Below are 17,420 nucleotides of genomic sequence, written 5' to 3'. Positions count from 1 at the left end.
GGTCCCCATCGGCACCAGTCGCACCGCACACACGCCCCGTCCGCGCCCCTCCTCGGCAGCGCCAGGGGCTCTTCCTCCGCCGATACAAAGCTGCTCGGGAAATGGCAGCAGTCAAAAGCAATTTTCCTTCTTTATTTTTATTTTCGTTTTTTCATTAATTTTTTTTCCGCTCTTTCTTGTGAAAAAGAATTAATTTCTTAAATACATACAATTTTTTTTAATTTTTTTTTTATTTTTGGTGTGTGCGTGCGTGTGTGTGGAAGCACCGGGTTCCTGCCATCGGTGTCTGAATGAAACTACGTAAATGCATATGTCTGTACGTTGCACTGGAGGGAAAAACAGAGCACTTCTGCGAGAGCTTGGATTCAAATGTGGTTCATCTGGTCTCCAGGATTTTCCGTCTCTTTGGGGTTGTTCGCCTTCCCGGGCTGCGAGGCGGGATTTTCTGAGTTTTGACACATCTTTGGAGATGTCTGTTAAACAGGAGTCTGGGAAAAAACATTTGAAATCATAGAGATATTTTTTGTCCCTTTCCTATCCCCTTGGTGACTTGAAGCATCAAAGCGACCAGAACTTAACGCTTCTGAAGACKTGTGATGTTTGGATTTTATTGTTGCTATTTTTCTTTTAGAGGAAACTTGACAGAGGAACATATTTATAGYCCAAGTAAGTACTTTACAGAGGAAATTTAGTTTGAGTTGTAACTTAACAAAACCCAAAACCTAGCATTGAGGTTTCTAGCATAAAGTGCATTGGATTAACGTCCATCCAAGGCTGCTTAGCAAATCGTGTTGAATTGCAGTTTTTTACAGTGTGTGTTCGTCCGCTCCTTCGTGTCCATGCTAGTCCAGCACCTAGGGGAAAATGCACCTGATTTTGAGTCGGTATAATATTTTTTAAGATGTATTTCAACACCGAGGAGGAAATGGTCCTAAAGTAAATTTATAATAAGTAATAAATGTGCACCTGGAAGTAAAGTATTTACAGCATTTTAATCCCTATTTATGCCGTGCATCTCAAACTGAGGAGGAAACACTGAGAAGACAAAAGTACCTCCGAGACCCCGAGAACTCCCCCACACCAGCATGAATGAAACCATGTCCAATACAGTAACTGGATTATAATTTTTGGTGTTATTAATTTTATTATTATTGGCTGCTTTACTTTTTTGGGTTCATCCTGCTCCTCTTCTTCCTCTCTCCCTTCCTCTTGCTGCTTCCTCTTGGGAATTATGGCTCATCCGGGGAGAAGAGGCTACGATAACCGGGAGATAGTGCTGAAGTACATCCACTATAAACTCTCGCAGAGGGGATACGACTGGGCTGCCAGCGAGGACAGGGCACCCCTGCCTCCAGATCTCTCTGCTCCTGCTGCTGCTGCGGTTGCTGCTGCTGCTGGGACTTCCTCTGATCACACTGGGCTGGTGTCTCCGCACCCCGAGCCCCCTGGCTCGGCTGCTGCTAGCCACACGCCCCCGGCCGAGGGGCTGCGCCCCGCACCCCAGGTTGTCCACCTCGTCCTGCGCCAGGCGGGAGACGAGTTCTCCCGACGCTACCAGAGGGACTTTGCCCAAATGTCTGGCCAGCTGCACCTCACGCCCTTCACGGCCAGGAGCCGCTTCGTGGCGGTGGTGGAGGAGCTCTTCCGAGATGGGGTTAACTGGGGCAGAATTGTGGCCTTCTTTGAGTTCGGCGGTGTGATGTGCGTGGAGAGCGTCAACCGGGAGATGTCTCCCCTCGTGGACAACATCGCCGCCTGGATGACCGAGTACCTGAACCGGCACCTGCACAACTGGATCCAGGACAACGGAGGCTGGGTACGTGTCCCCATTGCTCGCTTCCTCTCCCGGCTCTGGCCCGTGGCTGGGGGAACCCCGGGCTGCGCAGTTCCCGGGAGGTTGTGCTCACAGGAGCGCAAGGTTTGCCCAGGGGATGTCTGCACTGGGATGTGCCAGCAGTGCAGGCCTTTTGCCAGTTGTCACGTTTCACCTCGATGCAGGGTACGGTGGAGGGGTCTGAGATGGGAACAGCTACAGCTCGGGAGCGAGAGGGATGAGCATGGCACTGTCTGCATCAGCGGGCTCCACTTTTCCGCGGTCTCCTCTTCTCCTGCCCACCCTTGCTTGTTGGCAGAACCAAGGCAGGTTCCTATCCAGAGTACTGCAGTGGGGTGGGAGAGGGCAGAAGAGATGCCCATCCAGCTGCCAGGGAGAGGAACATTGTGGCAGGTCCCAGGCGCTGGGACAGCAGGGACCTGTGTGCGTGTGTGCCTGCAGTGTCCCTGCCCGTGAAGGGTGATGTGCCAGGCTGGTGTGCAGCGAACACGGGATCCTGGTGTTACCAGCRATCAGGTGGCCATCGGTGACAGCTTCTGCAGCTGTGGTTGTGGCTGCAGCGGGGTTTTATGGTATAAGATATGTCTAGAGTGAAAAATCTTTGTCTTGAGACGAAACAAAGGTGCTGGGAGCCGTGTCTGTGGGGTTGTTCTGGAAAATGAGTATTTGTTGTGATCTGATGRGTGACGGGGTTGCTGGGGTAGAGATCACCACTGTCTGGGGTAGGCTTCAGCATCAACTAGAAAGAGAGGATTTCCACTTGTGGAAAATGGACAGCTTTTTCACTTGTAGTCAGTCAAAAGCCCTTCCTTTTTCCTTTTCCCTCTCATTCCAGAATAAGTAACTGCATTGAATTGGAAGGGTATTCCTTTTTTTTTTCATTTATTAATTGATATACTGCAACAAATGTGGTCCTCCCAGCCACTCTTCCACAAATCAAACCTGTTGTATATGTAAAGCTTATGATATTAATGCATTGGAGGGAGAAATGGCAAAAGTTATACTGAAGAAGAAACCTTACATCTGGGCTGAGAGCTGACAKAAGTCACCTAGAAATGGAGGTCACCTAGGTAGGACACTGGCAATTTCAGGTTCGGTCTGCTGTGAAATACAGAAAGCTGACTCACTGACGCAGCCCACCTTTGAGAGGTGTGTGTAAAAGAATATAAATTACTGTGTGTATTTACCAGTTAACATGTTTTTCAAGCCTGCTGTTTGTTAGCACTGGGTCTCTTGCTAAGTCAGTGTTAGGCTAAATCATGTGCTGCCTGCTTTGACCATTTCTGTTAAAAAACGAAGGTGCTGCCTTCCCTGCTGCTGAACCTGCCTGACTAAAGGGAATACGTGTCCAGGGATACAGYTGACACCTATCTGCTGCTGTAACAGAGGGAGCCAGGCTTTGGGGCCCCTTCCTCAGCAGGAACMCACACTGTGCACCTCCCAGAGGGCTGCTACTGATCCCTGGCTACAAGTCACACTGGAGGCAGGATTGCTCTCCTGCTCTCCTCTGCTTCCATCAAGAAGAAAAAAATTCAAGATTCAAGGGGCCAGAAGGGGGAGCAAAAAATGTGTGTGTGTGTGTGTGTGTGTGTGTGTGTGTGTGTGAGTGTGTCTGTGTATATACAAATACGCACAGATATACAGACACACACTTGTGGATATACACACATGCACACAGAATGACTCCAGCACTCACTTGTTGGGACCACACTTGGGAGAGGGAGGTCTATCCCCTGMTCCCCCAGTTCACAGATCACTACAGAGGGTTTGTTAGTGTTGTGGGGGTCTTTTTCACAAAACACATAACTAGGGGGGAAAAGAATTTGCAGATGGTTCAGGCTTTTGGAGGCCTTGGCTGGTTCAGACATGAGCAGCTAAAGGGTTAGGGATTTTGCGATTGCACTTCTGGGCTGGGATGCCTAACTTGTGCGTAAGTCCCTCCTCAGGCTGGAAGCCCGTCTGTGGAGCTGGGGCCCTCGGTGCGCTCCAGAGCCAGTGAAGTCATTCTGTTGACTCCAGTGAGCTTTGGATCAAATCGTAAGCATGCTGGAGTTGTATTGTCTCCTGTGGGTGTATTGTGTAAAGAGAAACATAAATARTGAATAAAACTGAGAATGTGAAAAGACAGGTGTTACCAGGCGTGATTGGCCAGAGGAGGCGAGTGCTGGAGTTGTTTCTCGACAGAAATTCAAGAAACTCAGGCTGTAAACAATGACCGCCTTTGAAAGGAAAGGGTACTTCTTATCGATGGCCATTTAGTTGTTTATTGAGGTTTTCTGTCAACAGAAGCTGCAGAATTTGGATGCGCGTGATGCCATTTACTGTCGCRGGTTATTTGTAATGTACACGTGGAAGATGTGCAGAATTCTGCCTGAAGGTGGCTKTTGCCCATCTCTCTGGTACGTGGCTGGGACCTTTGAGCCGTAGCATTATTAAACACCAGCTAAACCTTCTAGCTGGCTACAAAAAACAAAAGGCTAACATGAAATTGCAAACACAGYTTTTGGGATCCTCTCTTCAGGTAGAAGAAATCAAGGATGGCATGAAGCAGTGAAATTTTCTTCTTCTTTTTTTTTTTCCCCTATATTTCAGGATCTGTCAGTGTTAAAGGATGCTTTGATACATGTGCTTGGTCTTCAGCTTGCCTGTTGCACCCTACCCCATGTATGAACCGTACTCATAAAGGCTCTYCCGAAGTAGCCTTGTGGGTGGTCATGCTTGGTACGACTTCAGCACAGCCGCTTGCAACATCTCGCTGTCACGGAGGCTGCCGYGACACGCAGGACCTGTGCCTGCTGTAGCCTTCTCCTCCTTTATATTGTGGCTCCCTGGTATTTTGGGGAGTGGTAAGTTTCTCAGAGGCTGCCCAGTACCAGAGAAGAGAGTGTCAGAGTTAGGAGAGTATGTGACACAGTGGATAAGTTGGGCAGCACGAGCCTCGCGTCTCTGGGATGGGCCTGTGTCTTACGCTCGTGTCTGAAGTTTGGTTGACGTGTTTTTCTTATTYGTCTGTTTGTTTGGAATCCATTCAGTAAGTTGGCAGTGTGTTTTCAGGATGTGGATTCTTTATTTTGCAAGGGAAACAAAGAGGGAAAGCCTATCGAAGGGCAGGGTGGGAGGGGGATGTAGCCGGTGGAGTATAAATTTTAGGCACTAGACATCGCTGATAATGGCGTCTGGAGGTTGTTAATTCCCTTATAATACACGGCCTCATGGGCTYGTTCAAAACTTTGAAAAAGCAACAGATGGGGACTGCACGTAATCTGCATTATTAGCTTGTGGTTCTGGTGGCAAATAAATGCMGCTTTCAAAGATTTTCACTTAGGCCAGGATACCGCAATATTGTACTTTGGCCTGATAGCATCTTAATTGTATTAAAAARGAAAAAAGAGGAGAACTAGCTCATCTCTGCAATTTCGTGGTACTTGGTATAATGTACCAAGCATTTTGAGTGTATTCTGCTCAAAAAATTAACGRCTTCATTTTGATTTCCAGAGCTGCAGAAGGGCTGGCTTGGCAGTGGCCTGTCGCACTTGGCGACTTTTTTGCYACTGACGTAGGGAACACTGAAGGGATGCAGTCGGTGTGGGAGAAGTAACTCTGTTTGTCTTGCAGTGATGGGTTCCCTCTTTGGGCACACAGCCTAACAGACGTGGGAGCCGTGCTTAGCTCTGGGCACTTCTAATCCGACATATGGCTTTCTCCCCAAGCTGTTCAAGAAAAAGTAAGAGCATGAGAACTACAGAAGGAGACACAGGCACTGTCATATTTACATAGACAAGTACGTTTTTGATGTRAAGAATGTAAAGAAGCCCAGGTGAGAGAAGCAGAGGGAAAACTCAGCTGAGAATGTATAATTTTAAATTATTRTAGTTACATTTAAACTGGGAATGCAATGGCCATGTGTTCTCATCTGATTCAGTTCCTTTATTGGGGTTCTTTGTATTCTGCTTGAGAGTTGAGAGGATACAGGGAAGGATTTAAATGTTTGAAGTATCCYTCAGGTGGAACATAAGCGCTTGCATCCTCCGAGTGCCCGCCTAGCCAGAATGGTGACAGGAGTCCCTGGCTTCTCGCTGTTCCTCATCCAGTGTTGCTGGAGCTGCTTCTGCCGTGAGAGACRGGAGCCACTCGGGATACTGTGGGGGACGCCCTTCCCAAGAACCTCCGTGTCCCAAAGCTGGCAGGCACCCTCTGGCTCAGCTGCTGTCACTTCGGTGCCATCCTGGTCTGCAAAGACATCTGAGGAGAAGCCCCCACTCYTCCTGGTGGCTCCTTAGTTAAGGCCTCTCCGGAGCTTTGGCARTGAGACTTTCTCCAGCCTGGGAGTGGGGTGTATGCCCACATCTCCCACATCTCAGGTTTCACCTGCCAGATGGTTGCTGATTCTGCTGAGGTGTCCTCCCCTGTGGCAGCAGGGCTCCTTCTAATTGTACAGGGGTGAAATTTCATTTGGTGGAGGAGGAAGAACTGGGGGGGTCTAATTCCTGCAGTTCGATGTGTTTTCTCAGGTGGCTGTCCACAGCCAAATGAATGAATGCTTCTTGGACCAGCAGCAAGACCCCAGGTTTCCCTGCTCCCGAGCTGACTGTCCTAATCACTGCGCTTCCTCTTTTTTTTTTTTTTTTTTTTTTTTTTTTTTTTTTTTTTTTTTTTTTTTTTTTTTTTTTTTTTTTTTTTTTATGCTTAGTAAATCATTAATTTTCTTTGCTTGGTGGCACACCTTGGAAAGGAAGCTTGGAGAATCGCCATGCCCTGCAGTGGGCCAAGGCTGTGCCATGAAGGTGAGGGGTGGTAGATGCATCTGCCTCCAGGGCAGAGCTGGGRATCATGGATATCAGTGTGCCATAGGGCACTTCCTGAGCTCCTGTGTGGGGTACTGACCAAAATCCCATCCCTTTTGGCCTCTGGAGCTGCTCTCCCAGCACCTCTGCCAGGCACCTGCCTGCACAACRTGTTCCTTCTCGTGCAAGTCCCAAGCAAAAGCCTCTTGCTCATTCAGGACAGAACTTCACCTTGCTTGGAGAAGGATGCCACGTGTTTTGCCAAGGAAAGCTTGGAGCAGAGGYGCTTTGACTTTCTTTAGCGGCGACGTGCGGCCTTGTAACGACTCAATCCCCAGCGGGGCTAACCCCAAGTCACTGTTTGACTGGTAAAAGGAAACTATCTGAAATCCACTCAGTTAAGTAAATGAATTGGCAGTTTCAAGTGTTGCACCTTCTAGGTCCTTTGCCAGTTTTTGTGGCTTTGTGGGTTTATAATCGAATTCTCAAAATATTATCAAAATATTTTTCTTGTTGCTGTTGCTGAAGAGCAAGACGTTCACTCTTTGGAGGAACTGTGCCAAAGCAAGGAGGAGAAGAGCTAGGGCAGAAAGAGAAAATGATTGTGGTTCTCTAGTCCCTTTCATTTATAATAGCTTTCTCTGTAAGTTACAACAACATTAGGCTCTGTATTTTCTCAGAAGTCTGTTTTATTTCYAAAAAACAAAAAAAAATATATATTGACTGTGACCTTTAAAATTTCAGAACCAGGGGTCTCACTTGTGGAGATGATGTCATTTGCCTTGATCTTTGAAAGAACTGTAAAGTTCAAACAGCAATCCTATTAAAAAGTTTTACTTTACTTTCAATATTGAGAAAGAAGTTTGTTCCGTGCCTGCACTGACACAGGCATCTCCTGAGCTGCTGCGTTAGCTCTGCTGGACAGTAAGGAGCTTAGTTTTTTGAGTATGTAGCTTGAAATTCAGAGTCRGTAATCCATGAGGAAAATCCAGTTGAATTTTTCTGCCGAGGCACAGGCGTTCCTGCGATGGCAAAGCACGGCTCTAGCAGGAGAATCACAAGACCTATGCAATGATGTGTGAAATTGCATGTGGAGCAGAAGCATTTTCCCAGCGGCCAGATCCCAGGGCCYGGGCTTCCTAAGGCAGCACGGGAACTTTGTACTGCATCGCCAGCAAACATTAAGCCCTTGTGCTCAGTGCAGGTGTCCTGGATGAGAGGGTCATCTCTCCATGGCGGGTGGGACCTGCCATGCTGGAGGGAGGTGGATGTGGAAGCGGGAGTGGCACTCGGGTGTCGCTCTGAAACCTCTGCTGTGGTTTTGGTCTCGTGTGATGGTTTGTGCCTGGTGCACAGAAAGCCAGCCTTGTGCTCTGCCATTGCCACCAAGGGGTGCAGGGCCCGGGGTTTGGGACGAGGGTGGCTGAGGTGGTGGCTCACTGCTTGCTGGCACCTGCTGTGTCCTTGTGTCCCATCTTGCCCTGCAGTACCTGTCACCGAACCAGCCCAAAGCCTTTTAGCACCACGGTCGTACTCCAGGGCTGCTGGCAAGGCAGTGGCTACTGGCTTCTGACCTGAKGTCTGGGTAGCCCCAAACTGGGTCAGCAGCTGGGCAGTCACGGAGCTAAAAAACAGTGTGAAAGSTCTGACTGAATAATGGCTCTCCTGCAGCAAACAGGATTTTTACTTGGTGCCTAATTTATTTCCATCCCTTTCGGTGATGGGTTATGGTGAGAGGTTCTTCTGGTTCTTTGCCTGTTTTCTGTTTCTTCAAGGTGGACTGGCAGTCTTCAGCTTCTGACTGTCCCCTTCCATCACAGCTGCTGGCGCTGGGTGCTGGGCTGGGTGCTGGGCGCTGCCACCTGGCCATCAGGAACTGGCCTTGCCCTGCCCACCTCCATCCCTGTTCTATTTTCCTTCACACCCTTGGGAGGGTGGAGCCCAGCCCTGTTTGGTTTGTTGGTTTTTTAAAAATAATTTATTTATGAGCACCTCGTGGCTGCTCTCCTGCTGATTTAGTAATAATAATAACAACATTTATTACTCAGTGGCAGCAAAATACTGATTATTTCTAAGGGCAGTACCGGCCTGTTTTATTTTCCATTTCATATATAATAATAGGATGGATGAAGGTGTGTGATACCATAAATCTTCTCTTCCCCAGCAGGATAACATCCAGGCCTTCTTGGCAAACATGAATGCTGATGACAGATTTGAGGGATTTTTATTTTACTCTGGCTTTCAGTCTCATTAACAATCTGATGGCTTTTTTTTTTTCCCTTTTTTTTTTTTCTTTTGGCTCCTGAAAGACTATGAAACTGGATAACTTTTCCAAATGCATCTAAAAGTCTGGAATTTATTTTCTTTTATTTTATCTTAATGTTAGTTTGCTGTCATAATTATTGTATATTGATAGACTTTGCAGAATTCCCCCTTGCTGAAAAAAATCCTTGCCAGTTTCTGAATTTTACAGTTTATGAGTAAGAAAACAAATCTGATGTTAGAAAGTGTTGCCATTGACTTCAATAGGAACAGGAAGAGGCACTTAATTGGACAATTGTAGTTGTGTTTACTTTGTATATGCGRCAAGAAAAATAAGATCAAATGAAAAAGCCACAGGTTTTCAGCCAATAGAGAAAACCARCCTTTTCTGCAACACATGATTAACCTTTGGAAGTTGTTTTCATGGGAAAGCTGTGAGTGGAAGCCCTGAGTTGCATTCAGGAAAGGTTTAGATTATTTGTAGGGGTAAGGAAAACATCTGTGCTTATGTTTGAGTCAGATTGGTTGAAAGGGCAGTCATGCACTTTGGACTAAATTTAACATCAGCTGCTGAAATCAGATTACCAGGTGCTGAGGGTAGAGTTTTCTCCAGGTGATGCTGTTTGAAAATTATCTGTTGCATTGCTTCTCCCCCAGAGCACCTGGGGTGTTGGTCAGTGACTGGGAATACTGGGRTGGATGCACTGCTGGTCTCATCCATCCAGGGAAAACTTGTTACTCCCGCATGTGTTTGATGAAGGTAACTGTAAATGTGCCTGCTGTGTTTCTGAGTGCACCCATGTCGCTGAATTTACTCCYGTGCTGACTGGAGCTCTGTTATGAATTGCCTAACGTCACATTTTAAGTTGCAAGCCCATCCTCCTTGTATTTGCCATCGAAATTCTGCAGAAATGACCAGGTGCTGTGTTAGTGGTTCAACTCAATGATCTTAAAGATCTTTTTCAACCTTAATGATTCTATGATTCTATGATTTTAAGTTAGTTGAAAGAAATACTTGGCATCCTTCAGTGCATACATTATTTTATTGCTAATTTTATTTAGGAAACATAAAAATAATTATTCCATTTTGTTGATTGAAAAGGCAACTCAGTGGGTTTCAGGGTACTTCAGTGAGTAAGTTAAGAATGTGGGCCAGGTACAATTAAAAAGAAAAGGCCTCATTTTTCCCACTTAGTGACTGAAAGAGGCTGTCGCGCAGTTGTTTGAGAAAGCAACTAAGTCCAAACTTAACTTCCTCTTCTAGGCTCTAGTACTGAGTACACGATAGGATATGGGGCAAATCACTAATATCTCTCTTTTTCAGTTAGCACATATATRGAATAGGTATTCTTGGAGCTGTACAGCCCACCAGGTATGGGAAATTTGTTGTTGCCCATCATGCTATCATGAGTTGGCATKATGTTCTGTAATTAAAAAAAAAGGAGTGATACAAGGTACAATTTTGAACAAAGTGTCTGTTGTAGTAATTTGTGCCTTAGAATAAAGCTCAAATCTGTAGCTTTATATTCTGTCATTGCTGGAGCTTGATAGCCTGGGAAAGAGCAAAGTGAGTCAGATTGTGAAACTATCTTGGGGTGAGATTTGAGTGGAGAGGAGAGATAAAACAAAGAAAAAACTAAAAGTTAAATGGAAATTAAGCTTAAATTTTTTCAGTTCCACTGTTTGGATGTGTTTAGCAGTGCTTGTGATGGAAACAGATTAAAGCGATCAGTTTCAGGTGTTGATTTCTAGTTTTTATTTAAGGGAAGAGTGAGAAGTGTGAGAAATGGCAAATGACAGTATTTGTGTTTTCCCTTAAGTATCAGGACAGTTCATTGGGCATTTCAAGAAGGAATTTGTCTTTCCTTTTCTATTTCCACCAGATGTAAAAGCTGTCTGTGGCACTTCAGGGAAGGAATAGTATAGGTATGTCATATGCACCTGTAAGGAGTATCTTCATACACTTATTCTTGTGCTTCCATTCACAAGCTTCATTAAGTGTTCAGATGCAAGCAGAAAAAGCAATTTCAAAACTTTTTTTAAAGTGAGTAGTAATCAAACCTTTTGGCTTAACCATGAGCTTGAAGTTACTCTTAACTACCTTGTTAAACTGAGGCTTAGGAGACAAAATTCTTACTGCATGCCTTGAAGAGATACTTGCATGAGTTACTGGAAAAATAGGATAAGACCATGGACAGCAGGCCAGTGAAATCTGTGGGACAGTCCTGTAGCCTGTTTTCGTGATGGAATAACTGTTGCAAGATTTGTCTCTAAAGGAATKAACTCCTTTCTTAAGAATATTCTTCCCATGTTCAGACTGTGTATTATAAAAAGTAGTAGAGGATCCTGCTTCTAGTATCTTATTTTTAGTAGAGAAAAAAAGAGTTAGAAATAAATCAAAGATCAATACACTAGTTAATGAGCTGGCATTTCCATCAGCAGAATAAGATGGTTAGTGCTGTAGATAGATAAAACCTATTGAAATTCTTAAGAATCAACTAACAGCTTAAGTTAAAAAAAAAAAAAAAAATACTAAAAAAACTGAAGTAAAGACTCCCTCATTCATAACAGAAGCAAATTCTACATTGTGCTCCAAGTGTCTGCAAATTTTTGCTCAAGTCAGACATATCCAAAGCCCCTCTCCTGAAGTGATCTGGCACATCACATTAAATCACGCTGTCCAAATATCTAATCCTCAGTCTGCTGCTGGATGCACAAGGTCCCGACTATAACTGAGAAGGAATCCTAATGCCTGTGTTATTTCCAGGTTCCAGCTTGACCTGTTCCTTTCTCCATTTTCCAGTCCTGCAGTAATTAGCAGCACTGCTGTGGAGCTTGGCCGAGGGAAAGGCTTTGCTCCTCACAGGGCTGGAGAGCCGCAGCAGGGCGCCCCGACAAGGGAGAAAATAAACCAGTCTCTTGAAATGTCAGGTGGCAATCAAGGCTGCAAGTAAATGAGCTGGCCTGGAGTCTGTTAAGGCTTCTGCAGTAGCTCACGGCTGTCTGCAAAAAATCCCTGCAGGAGAAAATTTGCCTCTTTGGCTCTGGACTGAATGTGTGGAGTCCTTGCGTGTTTTGAGTCAATAGCTATTTTTTCAGCTATTTTTTTCAGTGTGGGTGCTAGAACCAGTGAGGATGTGGACAGACACAGAAAGGGATCAATAAAGGGTTGTACAAAGCCTTGGTTACAGTGGATGGTTGAGCACGGCTGTGCAGTGGTGGAGAACTGGASCAAAGCGGCCTCAGGCTTTTCCCTGAGAGTGCTTTTCACTCCCCGCAGGAATCCTCACTGCAAGGGGAGCCCAGGATGCTACTCACATCCTTCTGACTGTGCCTGTGTGGGACAGGGGTGGTAGTGTCCCACAGCAGTTTTCCAGAAATTGGTGCTGCTCAGCTTTGGCCAGCAAAGCTGTGCTCAACCCCAAGAGYGAGCTGGGGATCCTCCCTGGTGCCTTAGGACCATGGGAGGGGCCCTCTCCACTCTGCTCTCAGTCTGGGTGGCACAGGTGGTAGGGAAGCCTGCCAAGGCATACCTTTGTACCTTTTTTTATACCTATTGAAGGGGGGTGTTTTACAAGGGAATAGTGTGTTTATTTTGCAAACGACTGGATTTTCCCTGCCCTTTAAAAAAAATAAATAAATTCCCCAACGCAGTTAGAAGGATGCTTGTGACATGGTAGTACATCCTGCAGGCTGAGACTTCTGTGGGAGTTCAATGGACTGAAGGAAGAGGCAGCACTGGCTCACTGTGTGAATTGGCCTAGGGTTTGTTTTAGAAAACTTGCTTTCATTTTTTTCCCTCTCTCTGCTCCCTTCTCCTCCCCCCCTGCAGACACAAATACATCATTCTTGCAAACGCAACTGTTTAATTTTAATAACTGGCCTAGAGCTAAAACTGACAGTGGGAGAGGAGCTGTTTGGTTTGCAGTTGCTGACAGCTGGAATAAACTACCTGTTCTTTTGGAAGGGATGGACAGGCAGCTTGTTTGGTTTTCAGGACACTTTGATCCCTAAAGAAACTCCTCTGAACAAAAGAAATAATGACTGGGAMTGTGGCAGCTCAGTGTTACTGACTGTTCTTTATATGCAAGGCTCCAAGTTCCATGGGGAAGCGCTGTGTGCAGACATCCCTTGTCTCTCCAGTTCAGACTGTTGATAGCAACTCCTCATCCTGAAAGGTCACTGTCACCAGTGCCTTGGGAAAGACCCAGAGTCCCGCTGAAATCACTCTCCTATGATCAAGGTCYCTATCAGGCTGATTTGACCGGAGTCTTCAGAATAGCTAAATGSCTCAAAACCCTGCCTTGAAGCAGTGAAGGCTAAATGATTAAGTTAGAGATTAAATAATTTTGCAATGAATGGTTTTACCTCTGGCTCCTTAAGAAAGTCAGCCTTCTTACTTTGTCAGTTCTCAGAAGAAAATGGCAACAGTCCCATTTCCTCTTCTCTTCCCTTAGGGCCTGCCACTCTTTTTATTTTTATTTTTTTCCTCCCAGGGCCATTAGACAACATGCAAATTATTTTTAATAGGGCCAGAACAATACTGCATTCCCAGTGGGATCGTTAGGGTCAAAGCCATCGCGTGCCAGCCCTCAGTGTGATACTAATTTTGGCYATGTCTGTCCCAGGGTTTGGCGGACAAGCAGAAGGGGGCTGTGAAACACAGACCCGAGCATGACCTGGCCCTGCAGCCCCCTGCCCACAGCAGGCTCTGGCCAGCCTGTGCCTGGGGCATCTCCTGCCCCCTGGTAAGGCTGGTGTGCTGCAAGGCACCGGCTCCTTCCTCCGCCTCTCCTGCAGCCTCATCGAAGTTCCCTCAGAGGGGACAAGTCTGCCCTGCACAGGGCCCTTGCCAGCCTCTTTCCTTCCTCCCTTTCCCTGCTGCTCCACAGGGGCATCTTTGTGCTTGAGAATTRCAAAAGCACCACGTGGCTCATTTTGGTGTGGGATTCCACTTGAAATAAGGGGATGCCTGGCAGCAAAAGGGTGGCCATGGGGCTGGGCTCACCCATGGGCAGCCTGCGTCCCACATCCACCCTGAGCTTTGGTGCAGAGTCCCCRGAGAACCAGGACAGGTTGGAGGAACTGAGGAGAAGATTCTGTACCCCCACATCTCCTTCCTCTGCCCAATCCCTTCCTCCCAGGAATCCTGAGAATCCTCCCATTGAGGGACATGTTGGGAATGAATCTTTTAACACTGGCTTTGGAATCTACCCGGACTGTGTGCCACAGCTCAGAGGGAAAGGAAGGGCAGCTGCCTTTAGCCTTGGGCTAGGTTCTGTCTCTTGCCTTTGCTTTAAAGTCATGGAATTTTGTCTCTGGAGCTGTTGGGAGGGGTRCTAGGGCATTTGCCAGACTCCTTTTGTAACCCCTTTTAATGGGAAGTGGTTGTAATTATATTTGAAAGTGAATGTAGGGGACAAAAGAAATATATACGTGACTGAAGTCAGAGTGCATTGGATGTTGCTGTCAGGACTGGGATTTACAAGTTCCCTTTCTCCTAGGGAGACTTGCTGAGGGGTGGTTATGCCTGCTGCAGGGCAGGGCTGAAATCCCCACCTCTGTCGTGCCTTGGGAAATAGCAAGAACTTTGACATCATGTCTTCACYGTAGGTTTGGGTAGATGAACAAAATCAAAAAGTAATGTATTAGATTTTATGAAGCATTCCAAGCAGTAGTTTGGCAGCTTCCCCCCCCACCTCCCCCCTGCCTCTTTTGACCTTGCCAGCGATTCTGTGCACTCCCCAGTGCTGTGAACTCAGATGTGCTTACCTTTAAAAGGTAGCAATAGACTGGCTGCAGTCTCTGACTTCCAGGGAAGCACAATGACAGGGCTCAAGCAGAAAGTGAAACTCTTTAAAAACACAAATGCAACAGAGCAGCCTTCTTTCATTTTCCCAACGGAGCATAATGCAAAAAGTAAACAATTGGCACAAATTACTGATACAGGTTTGCCCAGAGGCTGATCAAAGACATGCCAAATTCAGCAGTACGTTTTGCATGAAGTTCAGCAGGTTTTTTGCATCAGACTCGTTGCCAGGTAGAGAATACTTTTTGAAAGAAAAATGCCATTTGAAAAAATGTGGAAAATTCTCCTGCTCTACCTCCTACATGTTTCTATTGTCAAACAGTCACTGATCTTATTTTAGACTTGACCTTCGTGTTCTTTCCACAGCACACAGGCTGAATGACATGTTATTCAAGTTCTCAGACAATATTATGATATATCTGCTTTTATATTTAGCTGTAACTTTTATTCTCCTTATAAACAAACCCACCTAATGCAGCCACCACCTATCCAGGGAAAGTATTTCCATTCCCCTCGGCTTAATTTGGACAAATTTGGCATGAAAACATTCAATAGTTCCATAATAACCTTTGCAACAGGATGCCTGCTGTGCTGACATGCAGGTCTAGAGCGACTTCTACCATGTGCCAGGAAATTGCCTTCTTAAGAAAAATCTAGACATAAATTCTGAACAATCAACACTTAAATTTTGAGAAGTCTGGCAGCAAGCTGTTATCTGTCTCATGGGTTTTCATTTTAATGACTTTTTTACTTTCTGTTCTCTACCTCTCTGTCCTTTATGCAGACTGTATGTCTCTGGCCCAAGTAAGCTGAGCTCTGGAGAGTGGAGAGAGGGGACAATTCTGTCTTGTTGCTCTTGTGTGCCTGTGCCTTCCAGCATTGCACCTTGACATGGCAGGATGTCTCTTCTTACCAAAAAAAAAGCAGAGCTTAGCTGGAAGTTGCACAACTGGGCATTTAGCTCTCAGTGYGCATTCACACAACTGCAGTGCAGTTCAGTTCAGCCTTGCCTTCCCACCTGGAGAGCTGGAAAGAGGATAGGAAGAGATAGAAGTACCATCAGATCCATCTATCCTAAATCAACTAGGGGCATCCTTGCCCTGGGTCAGGCCAGTTTGCTGAAGTATGAGGGAACTGAAGACAGGGAAGAAAAGGTTTTCCCTGCCTTGAGGTCTCTGAACACTTTATTTTCTTTTGCTGATCTCATTGAAAGTGGAGTAAGCAAACAGCATCATATGGGTGCCCGTCTTCCAGAACTGCTGCACTGCTGCCAGCTTGGACAAAGGCTCCATGATTCCCAAACATTCCCAAAACCTCCATTGTTCCTACTTAAGGGAGCAACAGCATGGCTGGAAGACTTTTATGTGCCTCTCTGCCAAGAGCTCCTAGGTGTGCATCAACTGTTACATCAGCAAGACAAAGGTGGTTGTAGACAGAAGCAACTGGATCCCTGAGCTTTGCTACCAGGAGATTGCATGGAAAATTGTCAATACATACACAACTCCTTAGGAAAGAAAAATCTTGCTGGTTTTTGTGATGAGCTCAGTAAAGCAGTGGGCCAGTTTCATTGGTAAAACATTATATGGGGTTCTAGGGAGMGGCAGGGTCGGGGAGGGGCATTCCATGGAAATGAACTTGAAGCAAAATGAAGGGCTGCAAAACCGTGTGAACTGAACCCCATCAGGGAAGGCTTACTAAAACTTGAGCCAGGAAAAATTATAGAGTTCTATAAATAGCTAAATTGAAAATTGAATGCATTTGTGTGTGTGGATGCACACATCTATCTATGAGGTCATGTGTGTGAAAGAAATACAGTAGTACTTCATGTGTCGGGGGTTTTTTAAGTAGTGGAAAATGTTTTAATGATTTTTTTCTTTTTTTAATTTTTTCCTAGAGACAGTACATTATGTTCTGTCCTTAGGGCCAAAAACACAAAGYGCCTATTTTCATGAGGAATCCTACAGAAGGAGGAAGGGAAAGTATTATGCAGTGTAACAAGAATATAGTAGCCATTCCATAGTGATTACACATCCAAGCAAAGCCTGCACTAGAAAACTCAAAAATATATTAGAAGCGGAAAACAAGACGTGTGAAGTGTTTCCTATTCCCTCTCCATGCTTAATGACAACCAAAYGAGCAGGGAGGTGGTCATGGGGTTTAAATTTAACCCCTTGTATTTGATAATACTTTATTTTAGTGACAGGCAGCAAGCATGTTATGTACACACTAGATTGAGGACTTCCTCTGCTTATTAATTTTGCTCCCTTAGAACKTTCAGTTATTTTCAGTATGTTAAAATAGTCCAGACACAAACCAGAAGTGACTGAAAGCACTAAATAATGCAGCAGACTTTCAAGAGTTAAGGTAATTTAAATGAATCCCAGCCTGAGCAGCTCCYTAATTAAATTACAAAACTGTTTTTAGTTTTACAGTAATAATTTGTGATTCCATGTCTGAACCCCCTCCCTTTACCTTTGAATACCTTTCATTCATCCTGTGATGGTCAAATGATGAATGAAATCAGTCCTCTGAAAAAAAAAGAGCACTTTTTCATACAGAATTCAAATAAATTAAAGAATCTTCACAGTTATTCAATTTGATTTAAGAGCAAGACACAGTCTGGAGTGGTAATGTCCTCATACCACATGGGAATCAAATTTGTATTCGAGTCCCCTTTGCCGGCTTGTTTAATCGTTTATGATAACATCGGTAGCTTGGTAAATGATGTAAT

At 45.4% G+C, this 17,420-nt stretch overlaps 1 protein-coding gene across 1 annotated transcript in view; it reads left to right on the top strand.

Moving 5' to 3' along the window:
* Positions 1–12: 12 nt before the first annotated feature.
* BCL2 (BCL2 apoptosis regulator) overlaps positions 13–17,420 on the top strand; it is a 97,233-nt gene continuing 79,825 nt past the window's right edge. The window contains exon 1 of the mRNA XM_057373133.1: positions 13–1,816. Coding sequence (XP_057229116.1) covers positions 1,232–1,816 — 585 coding nt within the window. The 5' untranslated portion in view covers positions 13–1,231. The remainder of the gene's footprint in view (positions 1,817–17,420) is intronic.

The sequence above is a fragment of the Malurus melanocephalus genome, unplaced genomic scaffold (assembly GCF_030028575.1).
Source record: "Malurus melanocephalus ecotype Western Australia unplaced genomic scaffold, MMel_1.1 scaffold_187, whole genome shotgun sequence".
Taxonomy (NCBI): domain Eukaryota; kingdom Metazoa; phylum Chordata; class Aves; order Passeriformes; family Maluridae; genus Malurus; species Malurus melanocephalus.
This window is presented reverse-complemented; position numbering and strand designations above follow the sequence as displayed.